The sequence below is a fragment of the Dermacentor albipictus genome, chromosome 4 (assembly GCF_038994185.2).
Source record: "Dermacentor albipictus isolate Rhodes 1998 colony chromosome 4, USDA_Dalb.pri_finalv2, whole genome shotgun sequence".
Lineage (NCBI taxonomy): Eukaryota > Metazoa > Arthropoda > Arachnida > Ixodida > Ixodidae > Dermacentor > Dermacentor albipictus.
Genome location: NC_091824.1, coordinates 142,490,668 through 142,509,205, shown reverse-complemented (window position 1 = coordinate 142,509,205; position 18,538 = coordinate 142,490,668). Strand labels below are relative to the sequence as shown.

General features: G+C 43.8%; 2 protein-coding genes across 4 annotated transcripts in view; one reads left to right on the top strand and one right to left on the bottom strand.

The window, feature by feature from the left end:
- The window catches only part of LOC135915427 (dermonecrotic toxin LspaSicTox-alphaIA1i-like), a 28,123-nt gene extending 9,981 nt beyond the window's left edge, over positions 1-18,142 (bottom strand). The window contains exons 1-5 of the mRNA XM_065448496.1: positions 17,984-18,142; positions 10,080-10,210; positions 5,014-5,251; positions 2,485-2,616; positions 115-237 (exon numbers count right to left, since the gene is read on the bottom strand). Of these exons, the coding sequence (XP_065304568.1) occupies positions 115-237; positions 2,485-2,616; positions 5,014-5,251; positions 10,080-10,199 (613 nt within the window). The 5' untranslated portion in view covers positions 10,200-10,210; positions 17,984-18,142. The remainder of the gene's footprint in view (positions 1-114; positions 238-2,484; positions 2,617-5,013; positions 5,252-10,079; positions 10,211-17,983) is intronic.
- Positions 1-18,538, top strand: part of LOC135915426 (glycerophosphocholine cholinephosphodiesterase ENPP6-like) — a 176,974-nt gene that overhangs the window by 42,142 nt on the left and 116,294 nt on the right. The window lies entirely within an intron of this gene.

The following is an 18,538-nucleotide window of genomic DNA, read 5'->3' as shown; positions in this document are numbered from 1 at the left end:
AACACTCTCTTAGTAGTGCGTCAGTGCAGTAGGTGTCAAAAAAAAAAAACGGCGCCCTGATTACGATCACTGGTAGTCCTCGAGAATGTAAATACGAAATGCCGACGTACGTACCTAGTTTGTCCAAAACGTGTCGCCTTCCTTTCTTGTTGAAATATGTTAGAATGCTTTTGAGGACGTTCTTGTCTTTCACGTATCCGATAGAAACCACGACGTTCACCATTTGCTCCGGATGGACTGGCATACAATGTAACGGGGAAAGAGAATGAAAAGCAGAAACAAGGGTACCAGCTCGAATTGCTTTTTTTTTTGCGCTGATAATAAGTAAAGTTATAGATGCCCCCATGTTTGCATAGGTTTTTAAAACTAATCTTTATTAGCTGCGACGCGGCTGAAGAAAGGCGTAGCAGCTAACATCATAGTTTCAGCTCCCAGTGATTTTAAATGTCATTTGGTCTGGGCTTGCACGTTAACTGTTTTAGAAAGGTCTTTAAAGGAGCTGTTGGCATTTTCGATGGCATCGGCTACTACATGACTTGCGGCAAACAAAATGCGATCACAAAATGTGCCACAACAGACTGAATACAGTCAAAAGACGTCAGTTCACTGGAAGATGGAGGTTTAAAAAGTATTTGACAGTGGTCAAACAAGCAATGTTGCTGAAATTAGCGTTTCGACAGCAGGACTTGCCTTGTCGAAATGTTTTTTGAATCGCAACGTTGGCTCCAGATACAGTCCTTGTATCATTTTTAGTCACTTGAATGCGTGCGGTCAAGGAGGGCGAACACAAAAGAATTTTGCATAGGAGCCCAGTAAGGCACAATATGGTATGTGCTATACATATGGTATAGAAGTAGTAATGGTATGCACAAAAACATGTATAAACGCGTACAGTTGTACACAAAAACAAAAGTGCTTGAAATTGCCCTAGAACTAGTGCAGAAGTCCATAGCTTTGCATACAAGCGGACCAACACGCAAATCTGATATACCGCATTACTACGTAACAGCATATATGACAAGCTTATATTTGCATGACATATCTATCAACTGTAGCACTATGTTTTTTTTATTAAAGAACAGAAACTTATTTTGGGGCAATAGAATCTAAGCATGTAAACTCATCGCGCCGCATCAGCGAATACGATAATCGCTTTTAACGCAAGTATTTAGCCGGTTCGAAACGTTAGTCCTTTATAAAATTTGCCCTGAAGTCAAAGACTACAATTATATATCTTTCTCATATTCATCATATTTCAGTGATTGCTTACAAAAAATTGGCTAATGAGTTGTAGCAGAAGCAAAGGGACTTTTTTCTTTACAATGCACTACTATTTGCGCTGACAGTACTCTGTGACGCGCTGTAGTCCAGACCGGAATGTTCACAAGCTTTCTCCTCCTCGGTTGGACCTGCTGTTCTCTTATAAAGCAGCTGGCGTGCTGATATTGAGATGGGAAATTCCTTATGTACTACATTTGTCTAGGTTAACTGTACAAAAAAAAAAACGAAACCAACATGTAAATGGATTTAAAATGACGAACTCTATAACGAAGATATTATTAAGGATAAAGATGCGTTTCATCAAATCAATGTGTCCCATCAATTCGAACTTCTGCCATCGCTTTTCCACAAAGGTATTTTACCCTTTGGTGCAGCAACTCTCTTTGTACTAGGATGTACTCCGTTTAATAGCAGGTCCTCACACATTACCGCCTTTCGAAGACGTGCATAACGTTGCGCGACGACATAACCACATTGAAAGACACGTTGACATGCGTTACCGCCGCCACTAACTTTTTTTAAGGCAGTGAGGTACACCCTACATATAGTTTTTCCACTTACAACGGGCAGAGTGCACAGCGCATTTATCAAAACCAGCCAAATCATTTGCGAAACATAAAGAAGCTGTGCTCCATGTTGCACAGTCTAACAGAAGTTTGACTCACATACCCATTACAATATTTCTTTTTAATCTGAGATAAATTTCTGTGGCATTATATACCGCGAAGCATAGTTTCCTTTAATCTTGCACACGATTCTGCTGGTTCTGATAGATGTCCTGTGCGCTCATTCCATTGTGGTTGTTGAGTCTGCGCATCAGGACACTAGATAGCGTAGTTGTATCTCACCACTTTTCGAATAAATATTGTCAGACGCGCAACTGGGACGTGTTTCTACGTGTCGTTCATTCTAGCTGTCTCGTTCCGCTGGATTAAGCGTTTTTTAAGGAAGCGATAACTAAACCAGCAATATTCCCTCATTGCCGTTTGTTACACACCAGAGGCCTAAGATAATACAAGGAGGCCACAAGTAGGAAGGTAATGTCGTGAGGACATCCATGAGTATTCAGTTATAGCGAGAAAAGCGGCTAAGAGGGTTGAGGATGTAATATGAAATACTTGTCTTCGGATTCGCAACTCGTATAGCTTTGTTGCAGAAATGAACAAGCAGGAAGTGAATGTGCAGCTACAAGCAACTACTCACCGCCTTCCCATAGGTGTTCCCAGAGATTCATCGCCAGAGTTAAACCTGCTTTCTTTTTTGCTGATTGCCCTAGCTTGGCCGTCTTTAAATCCAGCAGCAGCAGAGTCAACTTGTTTTTGTATCTTGAGTCGTCTGTAAATATACACAAGTACTCGTGTGCCTTATCATGAATGTACAGTGAACAGGAGTTTGTTGAGAGATTGGAAGTAAAGAAGTCCTATGCAGAAACTTGGCGTTACATTCTAATACCAAGCATGCATTCTTGTTTCGTTAAAAAAATCACTCTATAACAGAAAGATACATTTGCATTGGGATATTGAGATCAGAATCGGCATGCTCTCCATATCGCAAAGTGTCTCTTAATTGTTGGACCTGAACTAGCCATTTTATTAATTCAGCAGTCCCTCCCAAAGGGAGCGCGCTGTGCACCTATATAGGTTGAGACAGGTTAGGTTTGATATGAAGAACGACGGTGTTTCTGTGACCTCTTACAGGCGAAGAATGAAGTGTTTCGAACCGAGCGCTGTACACTGGAGGTACTTCAACCCCAAATTAGAGGTTAACACTCTTCCCCAGAATTTGCATAGCGTCGCGGCGAATGCTGAGCCTTATGAAGAACGTTAGTTACTCTGAATATCCTTCGTATTTGCTTTAGGAAATCAGATTTCTTCCAGTAAACTCGGCTTATATATTTGTAATTTATGACGAAATACACAGTAGGTGCTGAATTATCTGAAGCCATGTGTCAACTATCATACGCATTAAAATTTAAAAATTTGCACATGCCGCGTAGCGGGACAAACGAAAGTTAGTTGCTGTCACTTGGAGATACTCATATTATTTCTCGCATTCCACCTAATTACGCAATTAGTAGTAAATAGTTAACCAGATTCTCAGATGTTAAAATTAGATTAAAAGTGTAGAAAATTGAAAATTGTAGAACAAAGAAAATTGTAGAACAACATGAAAAACTCGCGGTACAAATTTCTGTTGCTCAATAACCGCTGCATAAAAGTGCTTTTCCCACCGTGAAAAAATCCCGAGAATACGCGCGAAATTGCCGCGCTATTCACCACTCGAGGCATTTTGCGTGTATTCGTGGGCTGCTTTCACATTCGGAAAAATACTTTTATGTAGCACTTATTCAGCAACAGAAATCTGTATCGGGAGTTTTTTCATGTCGCTCTACAATTCTCTCATTGACACTTTTAATATAATTATGATATTTGAGAAGTTGAATAATTGAGACCAATCATGTAATTAGACGGTATGCAAAAAATTATCTCAGTATCTCCAAGCGACATCAAACATTACCTTGGTTCTGTCTAGTTACGTGGCTTTTGCATATATTGAAATTTTGGTGCATTATAGTTGCGACACCCTGCATATACTACTTTATTTGGCGTGTGTACTGCTGTGCGTCCAGCTGCATACGCGCAGTGCTCAATCTCTCCCTCATCACCCTCTTTTACTCTTTATATTCCCCCTTTTTCTTGTCCGCAGTGTACGGTAGCAAACTGGGCGCTAGTCTGGTTGACCTCCCTGCCTTTCCTCTCATAGTTTTCTCTTTCCCACTTGAATCGTGAATGTTTCGGGAGGTAATTGCTTGGGATAACTTACATTTCTTTCTTGTGGATTTATATAATACCCGAACCTACTCGCAACTGTTGCGTCTTCCTCTCTGTGTTGATATTAGTGTTAGTGGCGAGGAGATTGTCGCTTTCGTTTTTGCACTTCGATCCATTTGTCACTCTGTATTAATGGGAAGCAAACATCGTTAATCTTTTGTGTCAGAGATTTCCGCTGTTGCGTGGTTAAGAATATAGATTTTTAAGTCAAATGTTTGCAAAATCACGCGAGCTTCACCCGCCGTGCTCAGTGGCTATGGTGTTGGGCTGCTGAGCACGAGGTCACGGGATCGAATCCCTAACACGGTGGCCGCATCTCGATGGGAGCGAAATGCGAAAATACCCGTGTACTTAATTTAGGTGCCCGTTAAGAACCCCAGGTGGTCGAAATTTCCGGAGTCCTCCACTACGGCGCGCCTCATAATCAGAAAGTGGTTTTGGCACGTAAAACCCCATAATATAATCACGCGAGCTTCACACGTGTGTCTAACGCTATTGATTGAACGTGCCAATTTACTTATCATATATCAGAAAGAAAGGCCTGTATTTCCTGTTCTGCTCCTACGAATTCGAACGCGCTGAAAGTTACGCATTGTCTTGCCGAAACATGTAGCATCCACTAATATATTGCGGAAAGCTCGTGAACACCGGTTCTAATAGTTCAGTTTGTTCTCCGTCAGATTTTTCGCAATGGCATAACCCAAGAAGTGTGCAATCCCTTTGAGAGATGGGAATAAATGTGTTTCTGGAAGTTAAGCTGATGTGGATGTTTTTGTGTTCCGAAATTCGTTGCTGGAAAACACGGTGCCAGACTCATTGGCAGCACCAAACTGCAGTGGACATCGTTCGCACTAGACTCAGTCGACGCTTCGACATATGTGCTCTAGGGGGGGCCACTCACCGTATCCAGTTGCGCCTCTAATGTACTCCAGGTAGTCCACGATGGTCTCACGCTTGAAGCAGCCGCGGAAGCAGTCGCAAGGGGCGCCGTGGAACGTGCCCTGCACAGTGCCATCGCCCGCAAACTCGATGTCAGCCTCGATAGCGTTGGCCCCGTTCTCAATAAAGGTGTCCACCTCTTCCAGGGAATTCACCATGTGTCCAATAACGTAGAAAGGCCGTCTGTGTCCTCTGCTCCGCTGCACAGATGGAGTGGTAGCAATTGTCTGGAGTGGTGGCAGTTGTCTGGCTCAGTTTTTCAGTGACTATATTGCGAAATCACGCACTCACGGTATCGATTTGACGCGCTCAATTGCTTTCAGAGATAGTCCTCGTTGTTCAAGGTGTCGAGGCTCAGGGTATCGCACGATCAATATCCCTCGCGTGCGTCGCACATTTACCTTTGCTCGTTGGCCTTGTGACAATTTTCTGTCAATGCGAACCTAACTGTTAAAAATATTGAGACGGATATTCAAAAGCTAAAGTCCCTGACGTTGGCGATAGAAAAACGAGGCCTTGGAGATCACAAATTCAAATATACTGATCATGAATGCTTGGTGATTGTAACAACGAAATAATAATAGATGTTGGTTAGAAAAAACTGTTTATTTATAACGTAAAAGGTGATACTTTGTTAGGAATCATTATCATTTTCATTCGTGTCATTCGTCGCACCAAATAGCCGACCCTGTGGCTTATGGCTGCGTAGATATATGTTCGAGACAATAATGAGCAGCGAAAGACACAAATGAAATGAACAATTTAAAAATATTGCCGCCTTGTTCTGGTCTACCAATCGCCAATTTCCAAATAAAGTTATCTCACTCAATCGTTCTGGTGTTTCTCAATCCGTCAGCGCGCCAATGCTTTTCTTCTAAGTGACTGAACTTGCTTATATAGCTTTAGTTTCCACTTCGTTTTGTAGAAATGCGTAAGGCGCTCGCAAATACAAGAAAATGTGTTACAACTCACTAGACAACTGTGTAAAGCGTTCGCTTCTCTTAGCATATTATTTTGCATGAAATAAAACGAGCTCATTAACCCATTATAGAAACGACTTGTCCTAATGATATATTTTTTTTTATAATTTACCTGGCATTATGCATTTTAAAAGTTGCGACTCCTCGTGCACGTGATTCGTCAGACTAAGCTCCGTCACTCATTGATTAAAGCCATCGTGGAGGCTGGAAATGGACTAAGAGTGCACTTCTCTGCATGCCCTCATCCGAGAAGCAAACAACTGATGTGAGAAGTAAGCCGCCATGGCGACCCCCAACTTTCACACGTGCAAGACTCCTGAGCCAACATCGCGCGCCCTCTGTGACTGTCTTGACCATGACAGGGAACGGCAGACGCTCAGCACCATATTGTCTCATCCTTTGTCCTACCAGTCTCTTAAAAGAAAAATTGGAGGACGCTTAAGCTTCGCCTTCAAGAGTGGGACGCGACAGCGTTCCCGTCGACCCGCCAAGGGGTATAAGAGAATGCGCTACGGCACAGCGATCACTTACGATGCGCCCCGCATCGGACTTAGCGCCCACCTATCACGCGGTGAGCGTCCAGCAACGCAGCGTTCGGCGCGGCAACGAAACGTGCGCCTGAGCGAACGGAACGAACCAAAGAACTCGGTGTCTCGGAGGGGAAACGATCTACGCCAGCCAAACGTCGCGATCGGCACGGGCAGAGAGATAGATAGTAATCTAAAGAAAGGACCGGGAGCACGGCGAAGCGTCGTCAGGGGAGAGGGAGTTCCGCGACGCGCCTGGCAGCGGTCCCAATGCGCGCGCGGCGCGCCTCCTGTCGGGGCAGCGCCGTACATTGAGAGGAGGGGGTCTTCTGTGTTTGCCGCAAGATGGCTCTGCGTGTGCGGAAAGCGCAGAAGAAATGCAGCGGAAACGCATTTCGCAACTCGTGGAATTGTGACTTCTGTACGTTACATGGTCATAATTACCGATATACAACGCAGTATAACTTTCCACGGCTCGTTTCGAAGGCAACACCGCATTCACTAGAGGCGCGTTTGCACCGCTTGGAAGCATCGAACTCGTGGCTGAGTGGTAGCGTCTCCGTCTCACACTCCGGAGACCCTGGTTCGATTCCCACCGGGCCAATCTTGGAAGTTGCTTTTTATTTATGAAGCGCCTGCCGTGATTTATCGCTCACGGTCAACGCCGCAAACGCCGACACCGACGCCGACGACACCGGCTTTTCTGCGACACGAGCTCCTTAACGCTATCGCGTTAATATGGGCGTCCATTCCACCCAGTGAAAGTGGGTGTACAGCTAAGCTGTTGCCGACGTTAGGCGACATTAGACAAGCATCGCAACCACAAGCGACGTGTGCCACGCGTGCGCGCACGTGTGCGGAAGTGCAGCATACGTCCCCATTTTTCTAAGCCATCCGCCAACTGAATTTAAAAAAAATTGCGTCAGAAAATTCGTAAAGTATCACTTACACACAAGGTGCAGACGCGATAGCATCGGATTAGATTCGAATAAACGAGAAAACATAATTTTTTTACGCAGAAAGTCAAATACAAAGCCGTCCTTTTCCAGCTACCGTTTGCGGCCGCCGGGTGCTCCTACTGTTATTGGGGGAGCACAGAGCGAGCCCACGAAAAAACCCGACTTACTAGAGGCCTACAGCTTCGCTGTAAAACGAGATACTGTAGTCGCGGAACGCAATGCTCTTGACATTTTGAAGGCAATGTTTTTTTTTTCGTGAGCTGCCGCCACTTTTCCGTATCGGGTATGGCTTTTTCCAACGTCTATTTCTAACATCTTTTGTGGGCCGATCCCAAATATAGGGTAACCTAACCATAGAATTTATTCTGAAAGCCGTACTGATGATGGCTATGATGATGATGATAATTAAGATAATGATGATGATGATGGTGACGGCGATAATAATGGTGAGGATGGCGATGATGATCATGAAGATGATGACGATGACTGACGCTACAAACTTGGAAGCCGATTCAACCTCTAACTCACGTTGATGGAACGTTGTCACCCAAGCGCGGCTGTCACAATAATTTATACGGTTCATACGCTACATTCTCACCGCCAACTCACCCACGAAAGCAATGTCTTTCACCGACCTCTAATCGTCTTTCAATTCTAGCTGGTACCGTTGGACAAAGCTTGAGCCCGATGCTTTGTGGTGTGTTTGCCACTTTCTCTCTCTCTTTCTCTCCCCCACATTTGTCTTTCTCCTCTAGGTGGTGCACCAGCCCAGAGAAAAAGTTCCTCCGGCTGACCTCTTCGCCTTTCTCGGGTCAAAACTTTCTTTGATACAAATATATAACATTTTTTTCTTTGTCTGCACTCATTTTGGCCCTATGCTTTAGCTCACGGCTTCCCCTTTTTTTCTCTCTTTCACCTATCGCATCCCTTTGCCCTTCCCCCAGTACAGAGTAGCCAACCGGCGATAATCTCTGGTCAACTTCCCCGTCTTTCCTTTTTAGAGCGCAGCTCTTTGGCGTCCGTTCCTGGGTTTCGCGTCGTCGTCGTCGTCGGCCTCGTAACCTGCTCCGCCGCCGCGCATGCGCGCTGTCGGCTCTCCGGGCGAGGGAGGATGATGGAAGGGAGGAGGAGAGACTGTGGAGGAGGGCTGGCTACACAAATGGCTCTTTGGCGTCCGTTCCTGGGTTTCGCGTCGTCGTCGGCGTTGTCGTCGGCCTCGTAACCTGCTCCGCCGCCGCGCATGCGCGCTGTCGGCTCTCCGGGCGAGGGAGGATGATGGAAGGGAGGAGGAGAGACTGTGGAGGAGGGCTGGCTACACAAATGGCTCTTTGGCGTCCGTTCCTGGGTTTCGCGTCGTCGTCGGCGTTGTCGTCGGCCTCGTAACCAGCTCCGCCCCCCTTTCATCCCCCAGCGCTAGCAGCGACCGACTGATACCGCTTTCGTGAGTCCGCTACCGCACTCACGAAAGACGTCGTGCACTTCCTGCAACTCGCATTAACCGTCCATCGATCCAAACCGATGTTAGTAGTGGGGGACTTTAATGTTGACATAAAGACAAACAGCAATTTCCTAACACTTATGCGGGAGAACATCCCGTTCCTCTCGCTCGTAACGCGTCCCACGGCTGTGACAACCTCGCGAGGCACTTGTATAGATCTCGTCTTTGAGAATCAAGCATTGGTGTACCAAGTCGAACATATATCAGTCTATTTCTCCGACCACAAAGCTTCCTTCATGACTGTCAAGAACTGTTAGTGGAGTCTTTGTTAAAGGCATACGTGTGAAAAATAAACAAAAAATTCTGTGATAGCGCATACATGTGTTGCTCGATTTCTTTGCCTCAATCTATCGAAAAGGTGAAACAGCTTATTTGCTGCGCTCAAATTTCGCATTAGGAAGTAACGTAATCGTCGGTAATTTTTTTGACCTTTTTACGCGGGCGTGGCATATTAGAAACACAGACTAAAATTGATCCTGTCCTCCTTTTTTTTCTTTCTCTCTCTCCCTTCTCCCAGCGTAGGGTAGCCAACCGGACTCTTGACTTGCTAACATGCCCGCCTTTCTTATCCCTCTCTCACTTTTGTTTCATTAACGGGTCAGTTTCAATGAGCGAGAACTAAAATTTTGCCATGCGAAGCACACCGTAGTGAATGGACCAAGTTTAATTTTCGCGACTCAAGGTTACCAGCGTGCAATGGACCTCTTTGTACCCAGGAATTCAACTTGGCGAACGCATAGCTAAATGCCGCCTAGGAACGCGTAGCTGCTCGTAACAAGCGCGAGCTCTTCTCCTGCAGTCATCTATAAAGAAAAAAAAATTACTAATACTGGATTCGGGTTTTCAACAGGCCGTCTTATACGATGATTTTACTGTCCCAGAATGTTACTGATCGGTGTTTTTAGTATTCTAGAGAAAAACGCGATGATTGAAGGATAAAAGATTACGCCGTCAAGTTCGAGTTTGCCTGAAAATGTGCAGTAACGTTCGAAAATATGCAGTAACGTCAAAGGGCTTGAACTGATCAAACCGTCCATGATAATTGCACAATTCGAACAACTCACCTGCCTTGGTGCTTCCTCTGAAACACTTCCTTGTGGATTGTCGCTTATATCCTTGCTTAATGCAGTAAAATAGAAATTTATTAATATCAAGTAAACCAAGAACAAGTTCGTGGATTTCATAGTGGTGGATGCTGGAAGAAAACAACCAAAACGATAGGATTTCGTTTTTTGTTTGTTTTGCACGCCAATTTATACATGTCATCATGACCTGCCTATAACGTTGCAGGTTTGGCATTGTTAGTAGAGATCACAAACAATCTACAGAAAATTTATAACCAGTCTGTCATCGAAATGTTGGATCAGTAGCACAAATACGAACAAATTGTATTTGCTTTGCAAGAAAAGAAAAAGAAGAAACATTAGAACGAAAGTAAGACGCTTTATACGGGCGACTTCGATATGTATGCGGTAACTGTTTGTTTTTTCTGAAGAAACGTTCAATAACACTATTACACAAACACTGTCGCCCCATCGAAATGTGCCCTCTGCTGCGGGGTATCAAAGCTTTGATTTCGTGCTTATCAGCCGAACGTCATAGCCCCTGAACCACTGCGGACTACGCAAATTTATCCACAACTGACGAAGCCTTCCCTCTGGCAAAGCAAGATCGGTTTCAATTGCAGGTCTCTTATGTAGGGTGTACTTTCCAAGTGTATGGCACCTTTCCTTTTCCCTGCTATGTTGCCGTCACCTACGCACGCATTTTTTTTAGAGATAAACACAAGACTGGGATGTTAACCAATCGAGTCCGATTGGCTACCCTAGTCTGGGGAAAGGGGAATAGAAGAAAGGAATGCAGTGAATGTCACACGGGCACGGACAGCGCTACGCAGTCAAAGGCGCTCGCACATGTTTTAGCGGGTAAACGAATAACGTATTATAAAGATTTATTTTCAGTCGGTGCATTTTTTTTTAGACAATACCAATTTTATTTATAAGTGTGCTATAAGCGCAGTGGACATTGTGTTCTTGCGGAGGAGCTCCTAGGCGAGCTGGACATACTTTGCCACTAATGACGTGAGCTTCATAAGATTAACTAAAAAAAATGTATTATTTAACTTTGTTTATTAGTGCCTTAGAGACACTTGTCTAAACGTCTAATTTGAAGGCAGTCACATTTTATTGCACTTTCATTTTTTTAATAATCTTAGAAATAGCACCTACTTCGAGATATTTATCATCGGATTTGAAATGTAAATCCAGGCAATATCGAAACCGAGTGCCACGGGAGCACAGAAGAGGCAGTCCCGCTGTCCTATCAAACCGAAATGCCCCGAGACGACAAGCGCGAGGAAGTTTGAAACCGACTGCAGTCGCAGCAGCTACTGATACGGCAGGCTGTGCGGGGCAAGCATGCGCTGCTGTTTGTCGGGACAGGATTTGCCGCGTCATGCTATGGTTCAAGCATTGCCCTACACTTCTGGCACGTCTGACGCGCAGCGGAACCCGCTCACTCTCCACATTGCCTCGATTGATCTTTGCCATTTGTGTGAATATCTCGAATGAGGTGCGATTTTCAATATATTCAAAAGATGGGTGGGCATCAAAATGTAAATCTCCAAATTTGACTCCCAAGACACTAATAAGAAATTTGATTAAGAAATGTTTGTTCATTACTTTTTTGAATCTCGCGCAACAAGCAGCAAAGTACGCCCGCGTTGCCTCGGAACTCATCCGCAAGAATGCCGTGTTCGCTGCGCTTATTACGTTTTGATAAAAAAATTGCACCATTTAAAGAAACATTCTGTATATTGTATTCTTGTAAGCTCTTAATGTTGGGAATGTGCCCGCTGCAGTGGCTTAGCGGTTATAGTGTACCTCTGCTGAGCACGAGGTCGCGGGATCCAATCCCCGCCGCCGCGGCCTATTTTCCATGGGGGCGAAATTTTAAAACGCCTGTGTCCGGTGCTTTGCGACCACGTTAAAATTAATCCGGAGTCATTAACTACAGCATGTCTAATAATCATATCTTGGCTTTCGCTCGTAAAACCCCAGAATCTACCCAATGCTGGGCATGTGCATGATCGTTTTTAAGTTCTTTAGAATTTTTAAGTACAGTCTGCTGAAGATATCATTCAAGTCCTAGAGCTACATTATTCAGATAGGCGGGAAATACTTGCATGATAAATCGAAGTAGATATTCAACGAATGAACGAAAATAAATGTATTATAATTGGAATTGATTACTTTACGGCCCGTATTGCAATTTACAATTTGGGGTCGGAGATATTGCAAGGCGTATCCGCTTGGATTGAATTTCTAGAATGACACAAGTTTGGACATATGCCCCATCAATCTTGCTCTAAAAATGCACTTTTGTTCCCCTTATTTAACAAAGTGCTCTTTTATGCGTTGAAGCACGAAAGTAATTGGAACGCCCATGTATTTCGTTCCACTTTTGGGAAATAGTATCTTGCCACCGGTTTCATCCTAGAAATTCATTTCAAATGGATGCGTCTTGCAAGCTCACTGGCTACAATTCGTAACTTCCAATATGTACCGTAATATAATTAAGAAGTTCATTTGTGAATTTTTGGTAATTAGATGAATATGTGTTTCAATTCCTCGTGCTTGTAATGTCCGCCTCTTCGAATAATGCAGCTCAAGGAAAACGATTATGGTATATGCCACTGGCATTGTTTTTTTTTAATTTCATAAAACTTCATAGTCATCATCCTGTATATGAGCTCCTTGCGTCCACACTGGTTTCCCATTTGCGATCTGTCTTTCTCAGTGTCACGTATAACGCAGCTTACGATTCACTTAAACTTTCTTGATTTGTGTCGAGGACGAATGCATATGCGGGGAGGAGTAGCGTGCACTTTCTGTAGGCAGCGTTCTCGATCCATTGTTTTCCTTCTCACAATATCTTTCATATTGCGACTATGGCTTGTTCGTAGAGATGCAAATATTACTGAGGGTATTCTTTTCAGCTTTCTTTTATTTAGAACGTTTTTTGTTCTGGTTTGTTATACAACGGCAAATCACATTTATGCGAGACGAGCGCAGACCTGTTATTTGCGGGGAACGAGAGTACGCCTTTCTCTTTCTTTCTTTCTTTCTTTCTTTCTTTCTTTCTTTCTTTCTTTCTTTCTTTCTTTCTTTCTTTCTTTCTTTCTTTCTTTCTTTCTTTCTTTCTTTCTTTCTTTCTTTCTTTCTTTCTTTCTTTCTTTCTTTCTTTCTTTCTTTCTTTCTTTCTTTCTTTCTTTCTTTCTTTCAGTTTTTCATAACAACTGTGTCTCTCTAGGCTTTCAAGACAAGAGCATTGTTTCAATAGCCCGATTCGTATTTTTCATGATGTGTCTCAAAGCGTTACGCAGACTCAAGTACTATAGCGATGATAAGAATTCCTTTAGCCCTTTTGTGACTAAAATGTTCAATAACATAACGTATACTGGATATCTACTTCTCTCTCACCTATATCAGGGTTGACAGGAGATTATTTTGCACTCGATGAAACAGCCAGTCCTCAGCTGCCTATTTAATGATGTTAATTATCGAATTCAGAGTGTGGGGATTTCTTTCTTTGTTATTTTTTTCACGCCCCGTTCATTTTATCGAAATCAAATGAGAAAATTATGTGTTCCCCCTAACAGTATATAAAACGATGCCGCAAAGGAAACCTATGCCGGTTTCTCGATGTTAAGTTCTGTCGATGCTGTAGATTTTTTTTCTTCCGACAGAAACCGGTCGTCCAACTCGTTTAGCACGACGGAAAGTGATTGTCTCTGTATACTGTACTGCGACCACTGGCACAGAGCGTCAGAAAGCCGCGCAAGGGTTACTTCGCATCTTGAGATCCACAGGCCTGTAAGTATGACTCTAATAGTAAGGCCTTTCCTGTTCTTTTCTTTATATATCTCTTTTTGGTCCTCTTTCTAACGCCTTTTTTCTCCACACTAGTACAGGGTGGTAAACCGAAACTAGCATCTCGTTAATCTCCCTACCTTACCTTTCCTTCACTCTCTCGCTCATGAAGGTTTCTCAGAAAGACGTTAGTCCCGAGTTCGATCCCCGAACGAGAATAAATTATTCTCGAACTGCGAAGCTTTCGTTCTGAGAAACCAATATGGGCTGCCTTTATAGCTTCGTTATAATATCGAGTGGTCGGTAATTTCGACTTTCGTGAAAACTTCCTTCACCTTGCAGATTTCCGCGGAACTCATTTGCCACTTTCGTAAATATTATCATTTGAAAGTTTCGCGAGCTGAATGACATGCGAAATCTTTGACAAAGGTAGTTGAAGAACTATTTTTGTGATCGAGATCTTACGCGACCGCCACCTGCACCCAACGTCATGCGCAGATCAACATCGCAGTTTTCGTACGCGGTATTATCAATATCTCAAGGTAGGCGTCCGCCATAATGCGCTCAGTCGCACAGGTCAGCCAAGACTCTTTCAATTTCAGTCCGCAGACGTATTTCTTTTAAAGTGAAGCATTCTTTCTCTCTTTCTTTGCCTTTTGACAGTTGTAAATTGTTATCGATGATGTCAGCGGGATGGTGGTTTTCCGTGCTTGTGGTTGGCACGAACATCTATGTGGTATTATTTCTCTTGCGAAATATGCACCTTTCTAAAATTTTGGGCTTCGTTGTGTTACGTCCACGCAAACCGGAAATTTACAGTGAATAACTACTTTCGAATCCCTTCACATGGCGAGAACGTTGTCTAAATGGCGCACAGACTGATATTCGAGTAATAATACGCCACTCACGAGGGTCAACCACCTGAACATTATCAATTTTTTTTTAAGGCTAAAGCTTGTATGTGTAACAGCAAACCATCGTACCATATGCATCATTTTAGCAACGTTAGGTTAAACATCAAGAAATCCTTATAGTTTCTTTGCAGTGTCATTGCAAGTTAAGAAGACTGAAAGGTGGACTATAACGTTGAAAACTTTCCCACAAATATCTGGACGAAGGCACACGTCAATTCGCCGTCGACGTCGCCATGGAACTCCGCATATATTTAGGGATGTATGGTGTTTCACTTAACTTGTGCCAAACGCTAAAAGTGCACAAAGGAAAAAAATAATCTGAGCATCTCCAATCGATGGCAAACAGCATTACCTTGGTTCTGTTCAGCTACGTGGCATTTACATATTTTTAATATTTGGCTCAAGTTAAGAGAAACACCCTGCATGTCACATGTGCATTCATGCCGCATGTGCGAGTTATGCTACACTGTTCAATTGATAAAGTTGCTTATGCCCGGTCTTACGTTCCCAACTTATTCCTCAGAATTTTGAGAATGGTAGTCCATAAACACATGTCACGGAACATACGCTTCACAGCGCACGCCTTTTATCTTGCGCATGCCTTTTGCATTTTCTCAGACTGTCACACATTAAAAAGTACTAAAACAATCTCAGCGCTAAAATCAGGAAGGGATGTAATTTTACTGTCGCAGCTATTTAATGGAAGTGTAGTGGCGCCTGCAACTGCAGCGGGATTATTGGGGGAGCATTATGGTCGCTGTGCACAATAAGTTAAGTGTTTGGGGATGAATTATAGTGTTTGTACAAAAATTGCTTGAGCAAGTGCGCTATAGCGTTATACGGCCGTTATTCGCTCGGCTTCCTAGTGTCCCGGGACAGACAGCTCTACGTTACACCTAGCTGACATTTGGTAATATTGAGGGTCATGGTACGGGTAATGTGTGGCAAAACATTAACGTTTCAATTACGAGTATCGCATCTATCGAATTAGCCTTCATGTTCTACCTATTGTCATGCTTTATACGAGGAGCCAGCAGCTGCCCTCGCTCAGCTAAATGAGTTACCTTGTCTGTGTTATATAGAAACGTGATGCATAGTACAAGGAAGACGTGTAGGTGAAGTTCAAAGTGGGAGGGTTAATAACGGCCTTTGTAATAAATTACTTATGCAAGCGTTCCAGAGCGTTATTTATATTTTGTGCCATCCCCCCTGTGGTGCTTGAAAAAGCTTCCTGTGTACCTTGCTGTTCCAGCAATAGTGAAGAAAGCTAGCCTGACCACCGCGGCTCTCAAACAGATCACATTCGAACTTTTGCATTGTTCGTGCGCTAACCGAATCCATGTTTACGCGGACGGTTCCGTCTCGGAAAATTCGATGGGCGCCATTGTTGTTCCATATCAATCGGTCGTCATCAAGTTTGATTTCACACCTGACGACATCTACAGGTTCCGAACTGGTTGCTCTTCGTGCTGATGTCGAATATATTGAAAAAGGACCGCCCAACAAATGGGAAATATTTTGCGATTCGAAAGCAGCCCTCCAGAGCTTTCGAGGTTTACGACGTGGCAATTGTGAACAGCTGGTGTCTAAAATCAACGAAACTTGCCATTGCGCTTCTGAACGAGGACATGATATCATATTTCAGTTGCTGCCAGCACATTGTGGCATCATTGGTAATCACCTCGCCGATGACGCTGCCCGACGTGCCCAGGATGGCGCACCGACACTCCTTATACCTTTAACAAGAGTAGACGCTGCAAGAAAACTTCGCCGTCTCGCTCGTACCATCGCATTAAGTTACTGACATTCACCTCAGAACTCTAAGTGTCGTTCGTACAGCCTCGACCCATCACTAAAACTTAAATTACCAGGAAAGCTTTCACGACGTGACGCAACACTGCTGTGTCGGCTGTGGGTAAGAGTAGCATTCACCAACTCCTACAGCTATCGTATTTTAATGGCGGACTCACCAATGTGCGCTAAGTGCAAGTGCAATCTTCTGTGCCACTGTTCTCGCTTTAATAACCAACGTAAAGTTCTCCACTGTGCCTTGAATAGACTGGATGACAGGCCATTTACAGAAGCAAAGATCTTGGGAGCCTGGCCTAACAGTTCATTGGCCCAGAAAGCAGTTCGAGCGCTTCTTCACTACCTGAAGGCAACAGACTTGAGTGCCAGGCTATAGACATCCTAAACCTAACGTAGTGCATGTGAAAGTGCGGTATAAAATCATGTTTTCCCTCTCTCTCTCTCTCTCTCTCTCTCTCGCACTGCTGCCAAAGCTTCGCTGAGGTTTTAGGAGCCGTTTTTTCTAGCACAAGTAGACATCCAGCACATGGAAACTAAACGTGTGATCGCCCATTTGATTCCAAGAATTGCAGCACGGATAGAAACCTAACGTAGACGTATACGCAAGTCGTTGTTCTTCATTTTAACAGAATTTTAAAGATCGATTGGATGTTGCGGATAGCACAAATATACTGCATGAAATAGATTACTCGAAAAATAATGATGTAAATTGCATGAGGAAACGTTTTAAAGCATGTGATTTAATTACAGGCAAGTGACGTCTTCGCAGGAATGGGTCCTGTAATTCTGCAAGGCCACACCATCTTACTGTCTTTTTATAACAGGAAATATTCAAATTAAAGACTCTTCCTGAGTTTGCCTAGTACTGGCATAATAATGAAGAAGACATCGCTTTATTTTTTAGTCCCTTTAGGCTACTTGTTGCAACTGCTGAATTGAAGCCGGTGACTTTTTAAGGTCTGTTCAATTGGAGGGAATTTTGAAACTCTGTAAATGTTGAAAGTTTATTGCTGCGCATGCTCTGCACGTGAAACGTGGCAATGAGCGCGAAATGAAATGATATATGTATTTTCACTGCACTCGCCCGCCAACTGTAAGACTAGTATAGTTTCGTTCATTGCAAATCACAGTGAGTCGTTTGCTCTATGGAGCGTGCTGCGATTTATTAACGACGCCGCATTGGTATGATAGGGATAACAAAATGAATACGTATATCTATATATTAAAACCTGCAAGCCTCGCAATCGTTCTGCGAATGTTGCAGTTCAGTGAAGAGCAAATGCACGTCGCTCACTATGAAATCACGAAGGCGTTGTTTATCTGACGTGGCACACGCGGAGTATCCTAGGGGGTAGCAAACATAATACTTCTTACCTGAAGAATTGGGTGGGCTTAAGCCAAACAGTGAAATGGGATTTGTTGTCCCTGTCGCTATAGGAAAAGCTCTCTGTACCTGCAGCGTTTCTTTTGAATGTCAGTGGGCCGGTCACAATAAATATCCTATTGTGAACGGGACAGAAGCAAGCTCGTCGCATGTATTGTTTTCGCATCTCTAAAGAGAAGAAGCGCACGTGTCTGGAGACAGTCCGTTGCAAGCGTCTGCATATCTTCCTTCAGCTGTCACCCCACGTCTATCTCCTCTCGCAGCACTTAACTATACAAAAGAACGATGCTTGTGCAACTCTTGCGCTGGCCCTGAGCTACGCCTCCGAGCGCGCACAAACGTTTAAGAACGTAATTTTTAGTTTTGAAAATGTGTCCCCAAGAGACCCTACGTGGAAAAGCTTTGCCTCCTGTGAAGACTGAATCTTCCACCTCACCTCAGTTCACGCAGTTCCTTTCAATGAACATATTCTCACTGTGTTCATTGGTACACGAATTCAGCGACGATAGGAAGAGCTCGCTGCGTTCTCTTTCGCAACAAATCGT